A 24,577-nucleotide genomic window follows, 5' to 3' on the forward strand; every position below is an offset into this window, starting at 1 on the left:
CTTCTATATCGAGCAGACTTCCTTTGGAGCTCATCTCGCCATCGTTCTGTTTCTCTCAGCTTGTCTACAGTCTCCACCAGCCGGAACCTTTGACAGACTTTTCTCTCATCTGCTGCCTTATTGTCAGAGGAGGGGGAGGTGTGTGTGTGTGTGTGTGTCAGCCAGCTCTCTGGGGTGGTGCCCCCCATTCTCCCAGAGCTGACCCCATGTTAAAGAGTGTCAGCTGGAGGCCCGTAGGGTGTGATGCGTGTTAAGGACCTGCCGCCTCCATTGTGACGGAGGCTGCCTTTCACCGGGCGCAAAAGGCAGCCACGGCTCTTTGTCTAGGTGGTGTTTCTGTCGGGGAGGTCCTCGATCGGACGTCAGGAGGTTTGCCGTGTCAGCCGCAGTCTGTCGGGGAGACACGCGTGGAAGACCGGAATTGATGGAGACTTTACGGTCAAATTGGAAAACTCCAAAATGTAGGCCTACTTTAGTATTGTGTAGCTTTTTTAACAGTCCCCCTCAAGAGGGAATATGACCATTTTCCCACCAAACTTGACCGTGTTCTAAGAACGTCCTCTGTCCAGCGTTCCAAACTAGGCCTGAAATGGAGAACGTTGGTCTCCTTGCGACTGTTACTGTAGCTATTGGACCTACTTACTGACTATATAACAAATTAAGTGTGGGCAGAATCCTATTATAGCGAGAGAGTCAGAGAGAGAGAGATGTGGGTGATGACGAGTGATGAGAAGAGGAGGAAGAGGAGGAGGAGGGAGAGGAGAGGAGCTCAGCCTGTACAACAGATGCCTGGATCTGTTCGTTTTTTATTTCCTCGTCATCATCATCATCCACTCCTCTTCAATCATCTCGTGATTATAAACTCTGTTAGGAGAGTCAATTCCATCTGCTGTGGAGAGAGGGAGAAAAAAAGACAGTGAGAGAGACAGAGAGACACAGAGAGAGAGAGAGACAGACAGAGAGAGAGGAAATCCTGGAATCTGCATCTGCTCCTGGTTGGCTGGTTGACTGGATGATTGGTTAGCTGGTTGGCTGGTTGGATGACGGTGTGGCTGGCTGACTCTGGCTGGATGGCTGGCTGGTGGGCAGGGGCGGATCGAGAAATTTTCATTCGGGGTGGCAATGCGGTGGCAGAAGGAAGTTGTTTGGTGGCTTCCTGGAGGTGAATCAAAACCCAAAGTAGGGGAGTAAGGTACTCCCTGCGGTAAATGATTAGGCTATAACATTGTAGTTTAAATTAAACACTAATATTAATATTATTTATTGAAAGGTTCTGTAATGTACAAATAATATTTTTCCATGGGAAGATTGGGGTAGCTGTCACCCCTTGCCACCCCTTAGATCTGCCACTGCTGGTGGGCCAGCTGGAGGAATAAGCTCCCTGCTCTTGAAGGGTTAAGCTGACTGCTAATCCTACAGCACTCCTGGAATGCAGAGTCCTGTCTGTCTCGGTTCACGACAAAATGGAGGCAGTGACGTCCCAGTGACAGATCTGAGGAGCGCTCTCCGACAGCATCGTCCACCTTCACCACTCAGCCTCTCTCCACTTCTGCTTCCGTCCAGCCGTGTGTGTGTCATCACACACAAACAAACACACGCACACAATACCCCTCTGTAGTAAACTACTGGAGCAGTTTATCAGACCTACGAAAGAGAAGCTGTACAAGGCAGCAGCAAGGAGCGCTTCCAGAGGCGAGGTGTGACGAATCGGCGCTCTGCTTGTGCCTGCACCCCGCCCACCAGCCCAGCGGCCCACCAGCCCAGCGGCCCACCAGCCACCTCCAGAGCTATGCGGGGGGATTAGCCGTCACTGCTTAAGTACAGCACACGGCTGCGGGATCAGATGGCTTCATAAGCTGAATGTGCTTCTGGACACCCTCATGTACGACAGCCAGCACACAATTAAAAGCAGAGCACGCTTCCGCTGTGTACTGGACTGGACTGGAGCTGGTGGGGGGGGTGGGCGGGAGGAATGGGAGAGCTTGTGAATGAATGTTTTAGTGATTTACCACCGCCATGCTCACCAGGATGTGCAACATTTATGGGAGAGATTAATTGGAACAGATACAGTTGCAACTCGCCTGAGTTTAGTCTTCAGACCGAAGAGGAAGGAGAGTTTGCTTTCCCTGACGGACATTATGCTGCATAATGACATTTTAGGCTAGAAGCCTTTGTGTGTGTGTGTGAATGTGTGTGTGTGTGGAGTGAGAGAGGGAGGGGAGGATTGAGGGCTGTCTGTGAGCAAGCGAGCAGGCTAGCAGGCTGGAGTCTCTCCCATGCCTCTGTGATTGGAGGGAGACTGTGGTTGCTAAGCAGAGCTGCTCTCTCTGTGCTAAATAAGAACTTGATGCTCTCTGGCTGGTGGGCTGAGTTGAGCATGCCAGAGCTGCACACACACCACACACACACACACACACACACACACACACACAGACCTTCTCACACAGTGCAGGCCTCTTCCATTACAGGGATATACCTCATGCTCTTTCAACCTCCAGGGACCAAGGGTACTCCAACCCCCCTCCTCTGTTTCCATCTCCTCCTCTTCTCCCTCCCCCTCTCTTCCCCTGCCACCTCCACTTCCTCCTTCTCCTCCTCCACTACCACACAGCAGGCATACAGAGCTGGCCCGTACTCCACAAAGCTGTCATAGTCATTCAGGCTCACACACACACCTACACACACACACACGTGATAGAGTTCTCCAGCACAGTGGGTGAAAAGGCGAGCGTGTCACTGTAGAGGGACGAGCGATTGCCCACCATCCATCTGTAGTTTGAAAACCCAGAGTGAGAGCGAGAGAAAAGGGGGCACGAGTGACAATGATGTCAGCATGACCTCATTTACATTTAGTCATTTAGCAGACGCTCTTATCCAGAGTGACTTACAGTAAGTACAGGGACATTCTCCCCGAGGCAAGTAGGGTGAATTGCCTTGCCCAAGGACACAACGTCATTTGGCACAGCCGGGATTCGAACCAACAACCTTCTGATTAATAACCCGACTCCCTAACCGCTCAGCCATCTGACCCCCGCAGTCCCAGCAGCCTCCGTTCCCCCACTCAGGAAGACAGGAGTATCCTCTCTAGCTCCCTCTCATCCTCTCCCTGGCCTGGTGGGGTAGTCCATCACCTGCTCAGCCTTAAGTGGCCAGAGAAGCGCATGTCTCCCAGCGCTGGAGCCTCTTTGCTTCCTTCGGAGACCTCGAAAGACGGCTAAAACCCACCACCTTGCCTCCCCTGGTGGTGGGTCTCAGTCTGCTGTCTAGCGCAGCCCCCAGGTCAGAGCTCTGGGTCATCCTTTTGTGCGCTGGCGAGTAACCGCGGCGACAGCTCTCTCGGTGCTCCAGAAACGGGGTTGTGTCTTTGTCAGTTCCCCCGTAGCCAATGGATTGTGCACAGCTGTCATCGGGGTTCTGCGTGGACTCGCCTGTTCAGTCCTCCGGTCCTTCTGCGTTGGTCACGGTCCAGCCCTCCGCCCCCTCCAGCCCTCCGCCCACTCCAGCCCTCCAGCCCTCCGCCCCCTCCAGCCCTCCAGCCCTGCGATGCTTCCCCTCCTTCACCCAGAAGCCCCTTTTTCTCTCTTTTGTTCTTCCTGTTTGTCACAGGAAGTGGTCCTAATGTGGAGGGTCTGATGTATGGCTGCAGGCGTGTAACTCCTGATTACCGCCACAGCCGGGACTCTGTGTCTCTGCCTTGATCTCCACACACACACAAAGCTCTCTCTCTCTTTCTCTTTCTTTCGCTCTCTCTCTCTCTCGTTCTCTCTCTCTCTCTCTCTCTCTCTCTCTCTTTCTCTTTCTTTCTCCAGGGAGACAGGGGGATGCTTGGCTCACATGTGCTGGAGAAGAGTTTCCATTCTCTATCTCTCTCCTCTCCCCCTCTCTCTCTCTTTCTCTCTCTCCTCTCCCCCTTTATTTTCTCTCCCTCCTCTCCCCCTCTCTTTCTTTCTTTTCTCTCTCCTCTCCCCCTCTCTTTCTCTCTCTCTCGCTCCCACCTCTTGGGATAGAAGCGCAAGGACCCCTAACATAGCTGTTCTCTGCACTGCCTGCCCGATAGCGTTCCCTACACCCTATCTCAGCCTAACCACGGGCCAGCCTGGCCTGCTTAGAGCCAGTGGCACAGACAACCTCTCCAGTCTGCCTGTCTGCCTGCCTGCCTGCCTGCCTGCCTGCCTGTCTGTCTGTCTGTCTGCCAACCAGCCGACAGTTAGTCAGCCAGCCAGCCAGTCAGCCAGCCAGTCAGTCAGCAGGCCAGCCTGCCTGCCTGCCTGCCTGCCTGCCTGCAGTTAGTCAGCCAGCCATCCAGTCAGTCTGCCAACCAGCCGACAGTTAGTCAGCCAGCCAGTCAGCGGCCACAGACACTCCCCCCCCTCCCCTCGCCACCCTAACCCTGAGACACCATGCAGGCTTGCCCTTCATCCCTTCTGAGGAGCCTATTCTAAGCCCCCGGTGTCTCAAGGCAGGCAATGGGCCAGCGTGAGGGGAGAGGTCTGTCTACACACACACACACACACATCATCTTAAAACACCCCAAGCTGCTTTGCAGATTATCACCGTAAACTGGGTAAGCCTCCTCTCCTTTTGGCACCAGAGACTTAATCCAGTCCACCGTTGAGAACGACTGGGAGGCTAATTGGGCATCTGGTGTGCGTCGGTCACAGGGCAGCCAGTGAACCTGACCTCTGGAGGGAATCAGCCAGGACAGTCGGGGGCCGTGATAGGCTAGACCGTCTCCTGGCTAGGACACCTGGTCACAGGTCAGAGGAAGACAAAGACTACCTCAGTTTTCCAGAATTTTATGAGAGAAACTGTATACCGAGCATCAGAACTGAATTCGATCGTTCGAGCATTTCGGCTGCTGTACGGCGTGCCCTGGGGAGGGGTGGTGTGTGTGTGTGTGTGTAAGCGTACGTGTGTGTGGGGAGGTGTACCGGGGCACTTTGTCAGGAGGACTCGTCCCTCACAAAGACGCCGTCTCGGCGCTTCCATATTTAATTCGTCCCCCTTTCAGACGCTCCACTGTACACGCGGCCGCAGCCAGAATGAGCCCCTCCAGAAGGATTAGCTGCTCCGCCATCAGCCTGCCTGCCTCATCACGCCGCCTTTGTTGTGGTGCAGGCTCGCCCTAAATGGGATGAAGGCTCTCGGCCGGACACAGTGGATGGAAGTTGCTTTGTGTGGTCGACAGGTGCAGGTGGAGAGCGCAGTGAAAGCTGCCTTGGATGTGTGTCAGTGTGTGTGTCTGGGGGGAGGGGGCTTGGGGGGGGGGGGGGGTGGGGGGGGGTCTCTGCATTCTGTGTGAGCGTGTTTGCCAGCTAGGTATGAAGAAGTGTGTGTGTGACCGGGCCAACAGGTTATGTCCTCCCTGCAGCTGAGAGTGCTGTTGAGACTCTGGAACTCGGGAGCCCTCAATCACACATCTCCTCAGGGGTTTACAGTCAATTCTTCAGGCGAACGCGCCCTCCCCCGTCTCTCTCTCTGTCTCTCTCTCTCTTTCTCTCCTTACTCACATCTGGTGAGCAGTGCTAGCTAGCTCCCCTGTCATCTTTTACTGCATTGAGGTCATTTCCACCCTGTGGCTTGAGTGAAAACATATGATGTGCTGGGTTCTGCTGGGCTTGAGGTGGGGATAGGTATACACCAACACAGACATGAAGCCAATCAGCAGCTGCAAAAACAGCCATGACCAAACATCCACAGGAAAGACCAATTCATTCACATGCTGGATGTCTGTGGCAGAACATCTTCATTTCCTAGGTATTTCTGTTAAAAGGTAGTCTAGTTGTACGTTTCAACATGGATAAATACCTGCTTGGCCTAATGTCATTTGATTACTTTCCAGTATCAGTTTTTAACTGTGGTTTCTGCATCACTGCTCAAGTTTGGTATCTTTGGTATCTGTATCTGCAGTTGGATCTAGGTTTTGAAAACAAATGTTTTAAAACAAAGATTTGCTGTCTGTGATGTGTGAGCAAAGAGGTAGCCTGGTTAGGACGGAGGGACGGGTGGATGTAGGGAGAGAGGGACGGGTGGATGTAGGGAGAGAGGGACGGGTGGATGTAGGGAGAGAGGGACGGGTGGATGTCGCCCCTGGAGAGGAGTGCATCCCTTCCAAGACTGCAGCAGACTGCCCTGGATCCAAATCGAGGGCAGCTCTCTACTGTACTCGACTCCACTTGACTCGACTGTACTGTGTCCTCATTTTGTCTGCAGCAGCCTAGCCCTGTTCCACTCCCTGCTACCTTTGTTCTCACACTTGGCTGGAACGTGGCGAGTGTGAGGAGAGGTGCTGAGGCTGCACTTAGCCTGGCTGCCTGCAGTTGCTCTCCTCTTCTCGCAGCTCTGGAGGAACATATTGTTGCCCACCCCGTCGGTGTGTGTGCGCGCGTGGGCATGTGTTAGTGTCAGCGTGTGGGATAGTGGCTCTTGGAATTCAATTCCTTTACAAGATGAATCCCATCCATGTTTAGCTCTGTATTCCCCTCTGAACTCCAACTTCACATATTTCACCAGCATACAAGCTGTAGCTGGATGAGCCTTGCAATAAAACATGGAGATTGTTTGTGTATTGACCAAATGCCAAGTCAGCCAACTGCTGTGTGTGTGTGTGTGTGTGTGTGTCTGTGAGAGAGAGAGAGTGAGAGGCCTCCAACCTAGGTCTGGGATTGAGGCTAGCAAGCAGCATCAGAGTGACTGGAGACAGTAAACTTTTATCACTCTAAATAGCCTCCAGTAACAGCTAGCCTAATGGCCGAGCCAGCCAGGGCAGGGGGTTGCCCAGAGGTCAGGTTGAATTGCAGGACATAAACGTTGGTTTCCGACCGGTAGAACAAATAAAGGAGAGAGGAGAGAGGAGGGGGCATCGGAGGTGAGCCGGGGGCATTGGTGAAGGGAGGTGGGGTGGTTGTTATTCGAAGAGCAGATGATCACTTTAATTGATTAGCAATAAAAGGAAGCCATTGATTGAACCTGCCCCCTCTCTTTTGAGAGGATCCTTGGCCTTTTGACCCCCTTACTACAGTCAGACAGTACCACTCAACCTTCTTATCAACACAGTTAGAGCTCACAGCTTTTAGATTTTAGTTTCTTGCTTCATACGGCAGTTTGTTGATGCCAGACACAAGGAGACTGAAATGATTCTGGCTTACTGGGCGCTACATTCTGCAATTGCTTATCAGGGGCTTTTATCAGTATCAAATATGCCCCTGTTTCTCAATGTCCTCATTAACTGGTCCCTCCGATGCCTCTGGTTCTTGTCTGGCTGCCGTGTGCTGGCAGGAGGGAGTGTTTGTTTTAGGTGAGCTCAGCTCTGGAACTGGCCAAACGAAGTGCGAGTGACGAGGGCCAGACCACGGTCTCCAGGCCCGACCTGAGAGGAGACTCACGCCACAGAGCGGCTTGTTTCGTTTCCCAGTGTCTCCAGGGGGGGGGGTGAGGTGGGTGGGTGGGTGGGGGGTTGTATTCACACCCAAAGGCACGCAATAAAAAACCCTCCCTTATAAAGTGGTACCTGGGTGGGGGTTAGGGAGAGCCCCCCCTCACCTCTCTGCATATAGCATGACCTGTGTGTGTGTGTGTGTGTGCTGGGTGTGTGTTGTTCACTCAGTTCAGCTCCTCGCTCATAAAAAATAAAAATAAAAACCCAGGGGAGCTCTCAGGGAGATGAGAGGGTGTCGATTGTTTCGGCGGCGGCCATATTTGTGCACTTGGTTCCGAAGCCCCTTTTCATAGATGACCGTTTTTACATCGCCGAGGTCAGCTGGTTTTACTAGACTGAGGGGGCACATCCAGAGGCAAGCAGGCCATGCCCCCCCCCCCCCCCCCTCTGCCATCTGGCTGTCATAAAATAGAGGGAGGCTGGAGGGCTGTAGATCTGCTTAATGGGATGCCAGGGTGAGATGAGAGAGGAGGGAGGGAGGGAGGGAGGGAGGGTGGGTGGGTGGGATGGGGGCGACCGGGAGGTGGACTCCAGTTGCCCCTGAGTCTCTGAGCTTCCTCCTCCGTCTGAATGACGGGTCAGAAGTTCATTGTCTTTTCTTCCTCTTTTTTCTTCCCTTTTTCTTTCCCTTCTTCCTCTAGAAATGTGCCTTGTAAGGTGTATGTGTTTTCTTTTGAAAAGGGAGTGAGGGGGGGTAAAAACAAGTTTGGAGCCGGAAGGGGTGAGTTGGAGTCTGCCTAGTTATTGCCAGCGAGCGTTTCATCCCCCCAAAAAACTTTCGACAGAGAGTGCGGCGCTGTGAGTGTTGTTCTCGCCGTGCGGCGGCGAACTAGCTCCGCCATGCAGAGTTACAGACCTGAGAGCTCCACAGATGGTGTCGAATTAGGTGGCGGCGTAAACACCGATGATTCAATGCCTCAGTGTTGTTTGGGTATGTGTCACCCTCGCCAAGCTCCCTGTGCTCTGTTGAGTAAGAGGCAGATGTCTGGGTTTCAGAAGGCCAGGTCTAGTCCTCTCCATCCCAGGGAGAATATCTTGTAAAGTGCATGTGTGTGTGTGTGTGAGAAAGTGTGAGTCCGTGTGTGTGTTTCATCGTTAAACGCCACACTCGCGGAATACTACACGCATGGAAAGAAAGGCCGTTCTCCAGGAGATGTTTGAGCGATGACAAGAGGAGATCATCTTGAGGTGCTTCCTGTGTTGTGCTGACCCCTGGTCTGGAGGTCCTGGCTGAAGACCATCTGTCTAGGCTGAGGGAGGCTGGAGGTGGAGGCCAGGGGACTGGAGACTCGAGGCTGTTAGCTGGATGTAGACTGGAGTCTGGCAGACTGGACTCTCGAGGCTGGATGTGGATGGAGGTTCAGAGCCTAGGCTGGGTGATGGAGGCTGGAAGCTGTGCTGCTTATTGGTTTTCCAAAGCAGTGCTGGGGTTCTGGTTTCACCATGCTTGTCTGGCCTGCTGACTCTGGTACTGATACCTCCCATAGAGACTTGGTGAGCTGGGGCCCAGCCTGCAGACAGCCCAGATAGGTTAACCCCTTCAAGTCTGTCTCCTCGCCCTAGCCACGGCTTCATCTGTGATCATTCTTCAGGATGGTTTGTTCCCCTCCGCCCCCTGCCCCTCCCCTCTCTCTTCCTCACTCTATCTCTTTTTTCTTCTTCTATGTTTATGGTGATGAGATTACCTGTATTTCCAGCTCTCTCTCTTTCTCTCTATCTCTCTCTCGTTCTCTCCGTTTGCCTTCTCACAATATCCAAGATGTCCCCCTCTCTTCCTCCCGTCTTCGAGCGATGGAAAAGAGAAAGTGTCCGGCGCGGGGTGTTGTGTCAGGCGAGTTTGGAGCCGCCGTGACCTGTATCTCCACCTCGTCTGTCTGGGGTTGGGTTTGGCGACCCCGGCCTGCGTTCACCCGAGGAGCAAAGTGCTGACAGCATAAGAATGAGAGCTTGTCTGTCAGGCACGCCCATGTAGGTTTCTGTCACTCAACCCTGTTACATTTTGAATCGTACATTTTGCTCGGACTCCGCCGGTCTGTCCGCGGCACGCCGCTCTCATCTCGCTGCGAGACGTTTGCTCTCGATTCTTTGCTCGTTTGTTTGGAATTCCAGGTGTCAATTGTCCGGAGAACACTGTTGTTGTGTTCTCTCACCTCAGTTGCAGTGTTTTTCAAAAAGAGCTTCCAGATCAGACTAGTTTACTTTCTTCAATGAGACGTCCTGTACCAGATAGACCACGCCCGTTCCCAACAGCCTCCAACATTGTCGTGTTTGTGGAGCGAAGAGGGTTTGCGAATCCAGTCACTATTAATTAGCGGGGTAGAGCTCTGTAAAATGGCCTGAACAATAACGCACATTCCTGATTTCTTAAGAGACGCACAGATTGTAGTGTTGGCGTACCCGAGAGCGGTGGCCATCGTTTGAGGTCGCCCTTATTAGGTTTATTGGGTTGTCCCTGGCGATTATCATAAGAATGGCATCAAAAACTGTTTCATGGCCAAGACCGCAGATTGCACTTGACAAGCCCCTTCCCTGCTGTGTAGAGAACAGCATCAATGACTCCCCCCCCCCCCACCACCACCACCACCACCCAGATGCTGCAGTGGAAGAATCCGGCCCTAGAAGCTCTGAAAGCCTCTTCGCGTATCTGGGTTTGCCCCTCGCTTCACCCGTCGCGGCGAGCCCCACAGGAAAAAGAAAGAAAGAAAGGAAGAAAGAAAAACGAAGAAGAAAGACAGAGATGATCCTTCCAGTCAGAGGGTGGAAAGAACCGCCCCCGGCCCCTTGCTCTCCGTCTCCACTGCCTTCACTGCAGTGATTAAGAGGAGAAAAATGTGTTGGTGTGTGCGCGTGTGCGTGTCTCTTTAAGAGCGCTCGGCCTGTCTGCAGTATGCATCAGTCCCGGTGAGCGCCCACAGACACGAGCAGACTGGGAGAAAGAGGGAAGGGAGGAGAGGAGAGGAAAAGGGAAGCGGAGAGGGGAGGAGCGTGGGGCCGAGAGGAGGGAGTGCGGGAAGCAGCCGAGAACAGCCACAGTCTGGTCCCCCAGCCTCCTGGCTAGACTGCTGAAAGTTATTATTGAGTTCCTGCGCCGGGCCTCCCCTCCCTGTGGCAGACTACCAGAAAAAAGAGGGCGAGGGAGAGAGAGAGGGAGAGAAGGAGAGAGAGAGGGCTAGAGAGCCAGCGAGTGAGAGAGCTGGAAGTGTACCATGCCCCAGTGCTATGACCTTACATGCATCAAGTAAAAGTATAATTTTGCTTGATTCCATGTTTTGCGTACGCACACACACACACCCACACACACACACACACCCCACATGTATCTTCCAGCTGTCTCAGAGAGCAGCTGAAGAACCCGGGGCTGCGTAGTGTGGTCTTGAGTTACACTTCAGCAGATGCCCACCGTGTTCTCAGGAACAGTCCTAACTAGTCAAGACAAGAGGAACACAGAAGTTGCCTGCTCACCAATCAGCACACGGCTCGCTAAATCCTCTGCCGGCGTGCTAAGTGATGAGCATGATTCATAGACGGGTGGGAGGGAGAGAGGAGGAGGAGGAGGTAGAAGGCTTACAGAAGAGAAATGCTACCATATTTCTACTCCGCCTTCCCCCCCAACACAGTGCATTATAGTCTTAGGGATTTGAAAAGGTGGCATTCAACGGAATTGGACTAGAACACACCGTTTGTTCATTTATCATCCTCAAACTGAACGATGTGGGCGTGAGATGAAACCAACCAGCAAATTCCCATTTCTTTTATTCTAATAATCCTGTCATAAAAAAGGGGATACATTTCCCAGTGGCGGTACAAACCGTCTCCACTCCTAGTAAAGCCGTGGCGACTCCGAGCCCTCTGTAGCCCTCCTGTACAGCAGGCCCCACGCTGGAGAGGGGGGTGTGCTTGTGCCGTGAGGACGCTTGGTGTCCATCTGTGGGCAGCGCTGAGCGCTCCGCCGGGTGGGGTCAAGGGGATTTGCTGCTAGAGAGAGGCCAGGGGAGGCTATGGGGATTACATGATCACACCAGGCTCTGTCCTCAGGCCTGTCTGTCTGCTACTCTGTCTGCCTGCCTGCCTGTCAGACTGCCTGCCTTCATCCGCTACTGCATTAGGGTCAACAAAGTGCCAGAGAGGGAGAGAGAGACAGCCAGAGATGGGATGCGTTTATATAACCCATTGACGTGTTTGTGTGTTCTGCCGTGCTCTAGGCTACCCTAAGCTAGGCGCTCTGTCTCTAACTGTCCACGTTCCCCAGGGTCAGCATTATCTGTCATGTCAGTCCAGCCCACAACTAGCCCTGTTCCACTAGCCCTGCGCTCTCCGTCATTCTGCTCTCCTCTTTTCTACTCTGATCAATGGGATGCGGTTCACCTCCTTTAGACAAACAGCCATCCATCTCTCTCGTCTGCACCTGTGGCTCAGCGGGAGATAAGACCTCACTCCCCTCAGGGTACTAGACACCAGGCCAGGGCTCCACATGTGCATGGAGTTATTTCAACATGTGTCTGCATTCATGCTCCATGCGGTCATCCAGTTAGCCCCTGCAGGAGATCTGTCTCTGTCTGAGGAAGTGGGGAGGAAAGGAGAACCTTGGCCCCTAAGATGTTCAGTAAAGTTCTGGTCGTTGAGTCAACGCAGAGTCACGCTCCACTGTTATGGCGTTGCTATGGTGAGGAACTCCGAAGAATTCCGAAGAACCCCTATAAAACCATCCAGAAAGGAAAAGAAATGGCTTCCAGCTCGTCTCAGGGTCACGGAGCAGAGGGAGAGCTGCTATGGCTTCAGCCGGCGCTGCCTAGCTCCGTGTTCCCTTCCTCGACCCTCCCTCCCTCCACCCTCCCTCCTCCCTCCATTTTAAAGCTGCCCCCCCCCCCCCCATTTTTGGAGGCTGGGGAGACCAGGCCCTCTCACCCAAATCTCCCACGTAAGCAGATATGTTTTTCTGTGAATAGAGAAAGAGGAGGAGGAGGAGGAGGAGGAGAAGGGAAGCCAAAATGTTGGAGGCTGGAATGTAGGATCTGAAGAGCGGATGTTGTGGGTGTTTTTATCTCGTGTTTCCCTCACGGGGGATGTCGTGAACAAGTGCAAACAAGTGAAATGCCGTTTGATCTCCAGTCGAATATTACGTGCAGAAAGACGCCGACTGGAAAGGCGAGAGAGAAAGAGAGAGAGAATATATTCCTGCAGGTCCATCATGGAGGAGTGAAATAAGTGAATGTTATACCGGATGCAGTTTGGAATATTTCTCGGCAGTTTCTTTGTAACTGAGAGCAGAAACCCACTCTTTTTCTCCCCAGTGATTTAATTCTATTCAGGCACATGCTAGGGCTTCTTAGTGCTTTTAGCAAAGGTTATCTGTTTCCTAATGCTTCCTCTCATTATGAATGAAGCCATTAGCACTTCTACCCACAACCACATTGTCTCACCCCAAACGGAACTCAAGGTCTAGTGGTTTTACATGAGAAGAGTAATACTCTGGGGTGTACTCTCACACATATGCACACCAAATCAAACACACACACACACACACACACACACACACACACAGACACAGACAGGCCCACCAGCACCAACATCCTCTGGTGTCAAAACATACAAACCAAGGGATTCATCAGGGCTAAAGGGAGTTAGCCTTGTTAGCATCAGCGCTGATAAAGGTAGTTGTGTATTTGGTGCGTATTAGCCTATCTGCCAGGCCTGGTATGCCTGGGGAGTCTGCTTTGGAGCAGAGACAGAGGAGTCAGAACGACCATCTATAAAAACACTGTGGATTTATCACCTCGCTGCAGCTAGTGACCTCCCCTGCCAGTTCCCAGGACAGACACTGTGTCAGTGACGTGACATCACAGGGGACACCGGGCACTGACCCTAACTTCACCTCAGCTTTATGGCCCCCCCCCCCCCACCCTCATCTCGTTCTCTCCCTCCCCCCTCCCTCCCCCCCCTGCCCCCTCACACACCTCGTAACCTCTCCCTGGTATTCATCCCTATTTCATCTGCCCAAATAAACCTGCCACCTGCCCCCACCCCACTGAACCCCATCCCCTCACCCCCCCCCCCCCCCCCCCCCCCCCCCCCCGTCGTCCTCGCCAAGCCCGTCTGTTTGCAGGCATGTGGTCATGTGTCTCAGCTTACCAGGCCCAGCCAGCGCGGGGGTCAGCTGACCAGGTGGGCCCGCGGCTACCCTCTCCCCCTGCCCACGCTCGGCTCGCCCGCTGTGTGCCTGGGTCTCTGTTGACGAAGAACGATTCCTTTTATCCAATCGTTGTTCTTAGTAAACTTGTAAGACAGGATCTGCTTGGCTGACAGCCACGTCAATCACACTGTCTCCAGGGGCCAGGGGTAGATGCAGTGTATGTGTGATACCACAGTGTGTGTGTGTGATTTAATGGTGTTTACATGTGTGCGTGTGTGATATTATGGTCTGTGTGTGTGTGATAGGATGGTGTGTGTGCTTGGAGGCGATACTGTTTGGGTTGCTGAGAGGTTATCCAGTGACATTTAAATCGTCTTTCAGCCTTCTTTGCTGGGGCATTAGCACTAATCTGTGGGATTTCAATGGAAGCGGTCCCGGACTTACTGTCTCATGGAGCAGTGGGCTAACAGCTACAGCAGGCCAACAGCCATTGGCTAATCTGAAGTGGACTTGCTGGCGGCCGACATTATGCAGACGAGCAGACAGATGAAAACGAGGGGTCCTGACATGCTGGATGTGTCCTCCCTGCCTCTCTCTCTCTCTGCTTCTCTATCTCCCTCACTCTGTCCCTCTGCCTTTCTGCTGTCTCTCTCCCTGCCCCTCTCTCTCTCTGCTTCTCTATCTCCCTCACTCTGTCCCTCTGCCTTTCTGCTGTCTCTCTCCCCGTGTCTCTCTCTCTCTGCTTCTCTATCTCCCTCACTCTGTCCCTCTGCCTTTCTGCTGTCTCTCTCCCTGCCTCTCCCTCTCTCTCTCTCTCTCTCTCTCTCTCTCTCTCTCTCTCTCTCTCTCTCTCTCTCTCTCTCTCTCTCTCTCTCTCTCTGCTTCTCTATCTCCCTCACTCTGTCCCTCTGCCTTTCTGCTGTCTCTCTCCCTGCCCCTCTCTCTCTCTGCTTCTCTATCTCCCTCACTCTGTCCCTCTGCCTTTCTGCTGTCTCTCTCCCTGCCTCTCTGTCTCTCTGCTTCTCTATCTCCCTCACTCTGTCCCTCTGCCTTTCTGCTGTCTCTCTCCCTGCCTCTCTGTCTCTCTGCTTCTCTATCTCCCTCACTCTGTCCCTCTGCCTTTCTGCTGTCTCTCTCCCCCCCCTCTCTGTCTCTCACCTTCACACCCTTCGGCCTCCTGGTTAGCTCTGCAGCTGCTCCCTCACTGCAACTGTGCTAAATGTGAATAGGAGCAGAAAAAGACATGGTGTGGTTAGCGTGTATGTATGAGTGTGCATGTGCGTGTGTGTGTGGGCATGTGTATGTCTATGCCCTCTTTGCGTGTTGTTACTGTGTGGCCTAATTGGCTATGTGGAACGCTGTACATCCCACATATAGACCACACAGCCGAGCTTGGCCATCCGTACAACTGGCCAATTCCACCAGAGCCGCTTAGGCGCTTCCCTAAAAGCACCCTGAGAATGTGGCGGTACGGCTGCCTAAATATACCCGCCTCCCAGACGCACACACGCAGTCTCATGTCCGGAGATAGGTGCAGGCACGCTCGCGGTAATAACGTGTAATCTGGAGCTGGTATTTCTGGGTTTGCGGTTCTTAGCGGAGGGGGTCACACCTCCACGCAGCCTGCCCTCCACATCCCCTCAGTGAGATCATGGTCTGTTTACATCCCTTCTCGCCCGATACTCGTGGCCTAAACGTGGCCATGTGATGTTTTAGTGGCTCTATCGGCCCCTCAATTGAATTTGCTCCCTCCTCTCGGTGTTAACAGTCTGTTGCTCTGTCTTGCCTCGCCTGGGAGAGAGATACGAGGACTGTCGGATCGACACAGGTGACAACGCGAAAGACCGTGTCTGTGCATCGGCCTTCATTGGCTCTTGTAACCCCCGCACAACTCGCACTGTCGACGAACCTCTGCGCTGTGGATGCACAGCCGCCGATATAGGACGACATCCGATTGGATTGATCGCGTTGTATCGGCCACATCTATGCAGACGTGGTTCCGTCTCCTAGTTGTGGCGGGGGAGGCGTGTGGAGGGAGAGCTGTGGGACATGCTACAGTATTCATAGCCCATCCCCTGATCTCAGGCTAAAGGTGACATGTCGGGGGAAAGGCTCTGAGTCTCCCTGCTTCATGAGAACAGACCTGCTCAGCCCAGACCTTCATCTCAATCCCAAAGACAATTAGGACAATCCAATCAGCCTTGCTTTGCGTTAAGACTGTTCGCGTGGCAGGCCAGACCAGACCAGCCCAGACCACTGTTACTATGGCTCTGAGGTTTAACTCCAGCGGCTGTATTCTCCCAACGGTCTTCCAGTGGCGGCCATTTTGAAGGGAGGCCATTTTCATGACGCTTAAAAGGGATGGTTCGGGTTGAGGAAAGAGTCTCTCTTAGGATACTGGTCAGCTCAGCCAAGCATGGGTGACATGATATAGGTTTTAGATAAACAAACAAGGGATCATTGAGGGAAACTTGCTAGGCCACAGCCTGCTATACCCCCCTCCCCCTTTGCCACCCCAGCCCACTTCCCCCTGATGCTGGTAGCCTTGGACTGAGCATGGGCCAGTTGGTATGTGCGTGTGTGTGTGTGTGTGCCCTTGAGTGAGACAGTGTCCTGCACAGCATACTCAGAGCTGGGGAATACACCCTGAGCTTCATCACAGGGGAAGGAGTCTGAAACGTGAAACTGTTGTGTCTCGTTGCCGGGCACTTTTGGGAACGCCACGCCATCCAGCATGCAGTGGTATTGTGTGACGGTTGCCTGGGGAAACTCGGCCAGGGACGACTATTTTGGTCTCGCTGGCAGCCGTGGGCCAGCTTGGTGGGGTGGAGGGCTCTTGTGCCAGCGTGTAGAGGACTGGGAGGGAGAGTTCAGCACACTCAAAGCTGGCCAACGCAAAGAAGTAAACATGCTCTTCCCCCCCACTCCATTGTGCTAGGCCTCCATTAACCATAACATGACCAGAATATTATCCACGGCATGACAGTAGTATGACCGTAATATGAGCGGTTGTGTCAGGGTGAGGGGTGTCTGTTCTGGTCGTGGTTGCACACGGCCCCTTCTCCCTGAGTGACCGTGTAATAACAGGAGTGTCCTTCCAGGAGAAAGCATGTCAACTTTAGCCTCCGTGTAGCCCCGCCCTGTTTAGCCCCCGGCTCCACTTTGAAACCTTCCCTCATTACGGGGCTCCTTAGAGAGCCATCACACAATAGCGGCGAGTTGAAAAGGGCAACGCATGAATGGGCTAAGTCTCTTTTAAGAGGAGCCTGTACTTGGCCTTCACGCAGACATTCCTCCAGCTCCGAGCTTCCTCCTCTGTGGTCCCCGCTGCCCTGATCACTCCCCTTCACCCTCCCCCCCACCCCTTCCAGACCCGCCCCCTTGCCCCCCCACCCCTTCCAGACCCGCCCCCTTCTCACTCCGAAACTCCGTTCCCACAGGGGCCCCAGCCAAAGCAAACTCCGAAGAGGAAGTCTCCTTCCCTCTCCCTGATTTTCAACCCTCACTCTTTCCCTCCCTCTCCTTCCTCCCTTCTCTTTCTCTCCTCCGGTAAACTGAAACAGCCTGAAGCAGGTTGGAGACAGTGAGGGCTCTATCCTGTGCCCTGCAAGCACGAGACCGGCAGTGTACAGTGTGGGTGTCAGTGTTTTGGGTGTGCGTGTATCCGTGCGTGCTCATGTAAGTGTGTGTGTGTTTGTGTGTGTGTGTGTGTGCTTGGCTGTGTGTGAGAAGGAGTGTGTTATGTCTGGTGTGGTGGGGAGGGAAGTGTGTGTGGCTCCGGTGGGGCTACTCTCCGCTGAGCTCCCTGTCAGATTTAGCTAGCAGCTCCCTTGTGGTGTCTGGGAGGCCCCGCTCTCCCACTCTGTTTTGTCTTCGGGCCTCAGTCTTCCTATAGCTCCAAACCTCAGGGTAGGAATAGCACACACACACAGTCAAACACATTCACACACACAAAGTCAAACACATACATACACGCACGCACGCACACACACACACTCACAGACAGCCTTTGTTGGGAAAACAACAACCATATCAGTAATTACAGACTCGGATTTCACCGTTTGGCAGTTTGTCGAAAAACCACTGGTAAAACAGGTGAGAGATTAACGAGGATGTGCGTGTATGTGCGTGTCAGAGAGTGTGTGTGTGTGTTGTGTGACAGAGTGTGTGTGAGTGGCTGATGTGTCAGCTAGAGGTCTAGGCTAGTGTCTCTTAAGAGTAAACCTCGCTAGACATTCTGCCTTGCTGTGGGTCTGTGTGAGTGTACATCTGCAGTGTGTGAATAAGACTGTGTGTGCGTGGGGACTTGAGCAGTGATGTGTGTGAGTCAGAGAGACATAAGAGGAGTGTCCAGACGACCACAGTCATGCCAGATGCACTTAGGCCTTGTGATAACACAACTGCTGTCTGATTATAGCTTTATGAGCCAAGCTCCGGCAGACACAGCCAAATGAGAGGGTAGGGTTATATGATGCGACCCAAGCAGAAGTTTCTAGAACGGAGGTTCTCTGTTATGTTGTGTCAGACCTGACTCACACCTCCACCCCTGGTGCCAGAACCACAGGCAGACAGACAGGTAGACACACATACACACACACAGACACACACACACACTCAGAGTCATACACGCACAGACAGCTTGCAGCTTATCTCTCAGTGAGAACTGTCAAACATGATTCATTAACAGCCAAGCTGCCAGTCATCACCCAACAATCTGTCTTCCACACCTCCAGGTGAACCTCTTCAAACTATGCTGCTGAGCAAAGCCCACTTTTCCATTCAGTGTTTCCCAGTGGCTGTACACGCAGTATAGTGCAGGTGCAGCGTACAGTGAGTAACCCTTTCCATGGAGGTGAGGGGAGATAGGGAGGGGAGTTGTGGAGTGTTTGGGATTCCTGAAGGGAGACTGTCATAGAAGTCAGGTCTGAGCAGGTCTCTCCCAGCGCCTAGGTAAACACAGCCCCGTCCTGACAGGCTGAGACCTGAGGCTAGGGGGCTCAGTTACTGTCTCACCACAGGGGCCTCTCTTTCTCTCTCTCTCTCTCTCTCTCTCTCTCTCTCTCTCTCTCTCTCTCTCTCTCTCTCTCTCTCTCTCTCTCTCTCTCTCTCTCTCTCTCTCACACAACCACTTCCTGGATATGACTTGGGCCACTGAGTGTGTGTGTGTAAGAGGGGGGGGGGGGTTAAACAGAGACATGTAGTCTCTCCTGACTCCACCACCATCAGCAGAGCGGAGAGGGAAACATTTTGTGAGTTAATGCCCTGTATTGAGGTTAGCTTCACCCCAAAACGTCTGTCCGAGTTTAGAGCTCTCAGCTTACCTCTTTCTGTCTCTCTCTCTCTTTCTCTCTCTCTCTCTCTGTGTACCTGATGGCGCCTCCTAAAGCTGGCAGGTCCGTGTGTAGCCTTCCTGGCTGCCATCCAGACCAGCTAGCGTCCAGACACACACACACGCGCACACACGCAGACACACACGCACACACAGAGACAGACAGACAGAGCTTTCCCACAGACATATCACTTGAACTCTGTCTGGCTCTCTCAATTTGTTCGTATCCCAGCCTTGTTTCCTGGCACAGCCTGGGGGTGAATGACGGGCACCGTGTGGTCACCACCCAGTGGTCTCTGCTCTGTTTAGAGATAATGGCAGAGGGATGATGTAAAGTACACCATGTAGGGGGTTAAACAGACATTTCTTCGATCGAAATACATACTGTGTGATATAGACCATTTGACTCATAATGTTGATTTGTACTATTCCTGTAAATGTTTCGTGGTAGAACGTCATATTTACTTTCAATCTCTTCTCTTCACAGTCCCACAGCCCAGCTCCAGCTAAGAAGTCCAAACTGGACAAGCTGCTTTCTCCCTTAGCCGACAAGGAGAGACAGCACGACTGGTTACAATCTCTGACAAAGTCTGCCAGCAAGGTTTGTATCTCGTGTTCTTTCTGCGAGTGTGTGAAACCTGATTTGTGGAACTTCAAGGTCACGGGGGTCCTTGACAGGAGGGTCTTTGTCCTCCGCCAAGTTCTGTGACCTTGTACACCCCCATCATGTCAGGTCACCTCCGCTTCGCGGGGAGAAACGTTGTAGTTAGTGAAGGAATTACATTGATTTGGAATTGGACTGTTTTCTAAGTTGCTCTTCAGTCTCGCTGAATGACCTGTTCTTCGTTTTTCAGGATGTGAAACAAGCCCAGCTGAAACAGAGAGCCTCTGCCTTCCGGCCCTGGTCCCCCTCCTCCGAGAGGGACAAAACCACCAATCACAGTGAGGCTAAGCGGTAAGGGGCTGTCTCGCGAACGATTTTGGAATTGAACCATTTTTTAATTCATTTTGATCCCCCAAAACCTAACCTTACTTCACCTATCCCATGGCAGTTTGTTGCGACATAAGTGAACCTCCCTTTTCGAAAAAGCTCCTGTTTTAAGAGGAGAACTGAAAGTCTCATTTGTTGGCCTCCATAGATCCAGCCAGCAGATCAGCCAGGAGAGCTGTGTGGTTCCCAGCACAGCGCTAGCTCCTCTGGCCAGCCCCCTCCTCAGAGAGGGCCAGACCATGGGGACCCAGACCAGAGACAGGGAGAAGGACACCCCTGCCAGCTCCAGAGCACCACAGCCCCCGGTCCCCAAACCCGTTCTCCCTCCACCAGCCAACGCGGTGCAAGAGGACATGGAGATGGAAGATGATGGGGAGATCGACGTGGACGACTGTGAGGATTGTGAGTAGGACACACACTAGACTGCTTCCTTTAATAACACTGAAAAGCCACGTCACAAACGTTACCCCAGACCCTAACCTTCCATCCAATGGAGCAAGTAGAAACACGGCAGTCTAAGCCTGACATGATGTCTGTCTGTATTGCAGCCTCTAGCAGAGATAGCAGGATCACTCTAAAAGAAGGGCTTAACACATAACTGAATGGGTTGACGAGCCGAAGAGATAGGTGTAGTCCTGTGTTAGGCTGCCATCTGGAGGCTGGTTTTAGTATCACAGGAGAAAGAGAGTTATACTTTACCTTGACTTCAATCAATCAATCTATATTGACTCCTATATCATTACCTATGTTATTCCTCTCTCTGTCTGTCTCACAGGCCCAGTATCCATCCCCTCCTTGACCTCATCTCTCCCAGCCTGCAACAGTTTGAGCCAGACCCCAGCTCTGCCGCTGCCCCAGGAGCCCTTGGGCAGCATGAGGCCCTCGGAGGGCCCCGGCCCGGCCTGGCTACCTGGGGCCCCGTGCCCGGAGCTGGAGGCCCTGAGACAGAGCCTGTATGGGGGCCTGGACTCCCAGGAGGCCAGGGAGAAGTTCCTGCAGGAGGTGATGAAGATGAAGCTGAAGCAGGAGGAGAAGCTGGCTGCAGCCCTGCAGGCCAAGCGCAGCCTCCAGCAGGTACGCACACGCTAGAACAGGAGCACATCGTGGACCGGCACACAAGCTTTCATAGGTAGAAAGAACCAAAAAAGGTTTATGTTATAGCTCAACATCCCAGCAAGCATCAAGAAGAGCTAGGATTGAGTACTCATGGACTGATCCGTTGCTGTTATTTCGATGTGAAAGTGATTAGTCCCCGAAACACCGTAGTGCCACTATGACACCAGTGTTTGACAGTGACGGTCGTGGTGGAATTTTATCATTGAAAGTCGGAGGTCAGAAGAATTTGTCTTTGTCTGTTTATTCTTGCAGCAAGGAGGAGCAGTTCTTAAACAGTACCAAAGTGATGTCTGGAATAGAAGGGCTCTCTGAGCATGATATTGTCTGAGTACTCTTTTAACCAGTTAGTTCCTGACAGTTACATGATCAGTTCAAAAGCTCATGTCTATCAAAAGAGGAACTCAATACTATAATGTTCAACACTAAAGGCAGAGCTTAAGACAAGAAAGAGGAAATTGTGTCCCCAGAATCCTTGGGATGTGGGCAAAACCACCAGGGTCAAACAGTTACATTTATTAGCCGTTTGGTCAGTAAGCGGAAACTTAAGCAATACGCTCTTAGGCCAAAAGGTTATTCTAGTGTTTTCACTGTTGTGACAACTTATATATCAGATGTGGTATACAGCAAGTTAGCAATTTAAGTTTGCCTATGGCTAGCTAGCAAGCACTTAGGCAAACTTTCAAAGCTGGAAAGGTTGTCATTACCACGACTCCCTTTTTGCCTTCATCCTGCTGACTCTGCTTTGTCCCTGTCCCTGACTCTGCTTTGTCCCTGACTCTGCTTTGTCCCTGACTCTGCTTTGTCCCTGTCCCTGACTCTGCTTTGTCCCTGTCCCTGACTCTGCTTTGTCCCTGTCCCTGACTCTGCTTTGTCCCTGTCCCTGACTCTGCTTTGTCCCTGTCCCTGACTCTGCTTTGTCCCTGTCCCTGACCCCTCCAGGAGCTGGAGTTTGTGCGAGTGGCCAAGAAGGGCCGCCTGCGCGAGGCGGTGGAGGCCAAGCGTGGCCTGAGGAAGGAGATCGAGCGCCTGCGGACCGAGTGGGAGAGGAAGACCCAGGAGGCGGAGGAGTCTCGCACGCGGCTGAAGCGAGAGCTAGAGAAGGAGAGGCAACAGCGCGTCTGCGACCGTGGCTGCGAGGCCGAGCGCCTGCGGGTCAAGTACTCCTCTCAGGTGAGCAGAATTACGGGGAAAAAACGCTAGCGAAAGTGTCGTCTTCCCCCGCATGTTCCTCTGCGCGTGCGTGTGCACGTGCGGGCCCCCTCTGACCGTGGCCGTGTGTTCCCGGTGCTCTGCAGATCGAGGAGCTGCAGGTGCTGCTGCAGCGGGCCGAGGTGGACCGCGAGCAGCTAAGGGAGGAGCTGCAGCAGGAGCGCGAGGCCCGGCAGAGCCTGGAGAGGATGGTGAAGGAGCTGCAGGGCCAGCTGGAGCTGCAGAAGGCCGACGACAGCCAGGACAGCAAGGACTCCCACACAGACACGCTCAGACTTACGCAACCACAGCACACCAACGGAGTTTCCTAATGCTGTGGGCCACGGTGAACCGTTTTTTGCCGGTCTCTCCAGAGACAAACAGTACTGTAGTGGCTGCAGAACACACAGCATTGATTGCAGCTCCTGTTAAGGGGAAATTAATTCAGCAAAAAATACCCAATGATTTCAAGAGGATGGTCTCCTGTTTTTTATTAGTAAAGTTGGAAGATCTTGTTATGATGAAAATGGACATTATTATGATAATATATGAACTTCAACTGGAACTGGAAAGTGGTCTGGTTGAGCATGAGAGCTAGCTGCAATCCCATGATAAAGACATCTTCCTGAAAGACAACAGACACACTCCTCTCCCGACTCCCCTGATGCGGGATAAGGACTTTATTTTGGTATATAAGCTATTTAAAGATGTGCAACTATAGCTCCATAACATTACTTGAATATTTAGGGAACAGAAGTACAGAACAGTAGGGGGCGACACCTCCACAGAATCTCGGTACACAATTCAACGGTAACATATTATTTACATTCACAGACAACTGGAAAGCACACCACCAAGGTTTTCCACTTTGTCACTGACTCAATCAGTTTGCTTCTTGAACATGTTGTGGAGATTGAAAAGGAAATGTTGCATGATTAGCAGGGTACCAGGTACCAGGCACTCACATCAGCACATCCATGTAAACCCTATAGGCATACAGCTTGCTCTCAACCCTCCAGATCTGTTTCATCTGACGGAAGCCTAAAGTATCTGGGGACACAATCTTTATATTCTCATCTTGAATATTGTATGGAAGTGTAACTTTTTACTCTGATGCACCCACAGCCTCCTTTTGTTTTAAAATCAGACGTGTATGAAACCAAACCATGTGATAAATATTGTGTTGCCGGTGAATCTGATGTTGTGTCTAGAACAACTATGATAATGGCTGTCTTTGTTGAATTGCGGTATTTCAGATTTTCTATTGAATACTGTAAAATAATTTATATTCCAAATAATTTGCTGCCTGTAAACCCGTAAGCATTTTTTGTTTCTGATTTGTAGGGCTCTTAAATCAACATATGCTTTATATGAACAACATTTCTACATATATACAAAATATGAATATATATTTTTTTACTTAAGAAAAGGAATTGCACTTTTAAAATAAAGACAAATTGCATTGTGCATTTTACTCCCAATTGCTTTGTTAAAATTACAACAGAACATGAACAACATTTAACAACTATTTTGTTAGTTCTGTTTTGTCAGTTCTATTTTGTAAATACAATTGTGATATTGTAAATAATAAGAAATTTTGCTTGCTTTACACTTTAATTCTATTATGAGTAATAGTTTTTATCTTACTTGAAACCAAAAGAAAATGTATATTTGTGATTATGATATAATTGATGGATTATTGCACCCTTGAACATCGCTTGAAATCAATGGGCTGAATGGAAGTAATGAATGATTGGTAAAACATAGAGGAAAAGACAAGTTATCGGTCATTATTTTAAACAATAGGTAATCATTTTGAGAAAGACACCATTACTATTATAGTCACAATTTCCATATATGTTTCTTCCTTCTGATGGGAGCTACAAAAGATGTTCATTGTTTTATGGATTGCGGATGTATCTACTTAAACCCAGACCAAAATGATCAAATGAAATAATTATATATTTGAGTACCTACCCCTCTACTGGCTTTCCAGACTCAAGTAGGATAGATAGGACATCTCTCCTGGTCTTCAACCTTTGGTGCTCACAGATATTTTAGAAAAACATACTTACATGTCTTATTATTATGTCCCCACTGAACATATGTTGGATACAATGTAATGGGAATATGCATTGCATTCGTTAATACTGTTAATAGTAGTTTTGGAAGTGGGGTTTTATTTTGCAGTTTGTTTCGATGTTTTCTTTTTCCTTGGAAAACCTCTATGATATCCATTAAAATCAAATCAACCATTTGTATGAGGGTGTTTGGCAATTTTTTTGCTTTTGTACTTTCTTTGTATGTTTTTATGAGTCTGTACTCAAGAGGGCGACATTTTTCTAACCTTCTACAGATCAGATCACAGATCATGTGGTGCTGAAA

At 51.5% G+C, this 24,577-nt stretch overlaps 1 protein-coding gene across 2 annotated transcripts in view; it reads left to right on the forward strand.

Annotated features, from left to right (window-relative positions):
* The window catches only part of skib (v-ski avian sarcoma viral oncogene homolog b), a 28,822-nt gene extending 4,373 nt beyond the window's left edge, over positions 1 to 24,449 (forward strand). The window contains exons 2-7 of one of the 2 annotated variants that reach the window (XM_062460603.1): positions 19,385 to 19,498; positions 19,752 to 19,852; positions 20,037 to 20,290; positions 20,703 to 20,962; positions 21,944 to 22,174; positions 22,300 to 24,449. In XM_062460603.1, the coding sequence (XP_062316587.1) occupies positions 19,385 to 19,498; positions 19,752 to 19,852; positions 20,037 to 20,290; positions 20,703 to 20,962; positions 21,944 to 22,174; positions 22,300 to 22,524 (1,185 nt within the window). In that variant the 3' untranslated portion in view covers positions 22,525 to 24,449. Of the gene's footprint in view, positions 1 to 19,384; positions 19,499 to 19,751; positions 19,853 to 20,036; positions 20,291 to 20,663; positions 20,963 to 21,943; positions 22,175 to 22,299 lie in introns of both variants that reach the window. The other variant, XM_062460602.1, reaches the window with a different exon arrangement.
* The last annotated feature ends 128 nt before the right edge of the window (positions 24,450 to 24,577 follow it).

This window comes from Osmerus eperlanus, chromosome 1 (assembly GCF_963692335.1).
Source record: "Osmerus eperlanus chromosome 1, fOsmEpe2.1, whole genome shotgun sequence".
Taxonomy (NCBI): Eukaryota; Metazoa; Chordata; class Actinopteri; order Osmeriformes; family Osmeridae; genus Osmerus; species Osmerus eperlanus.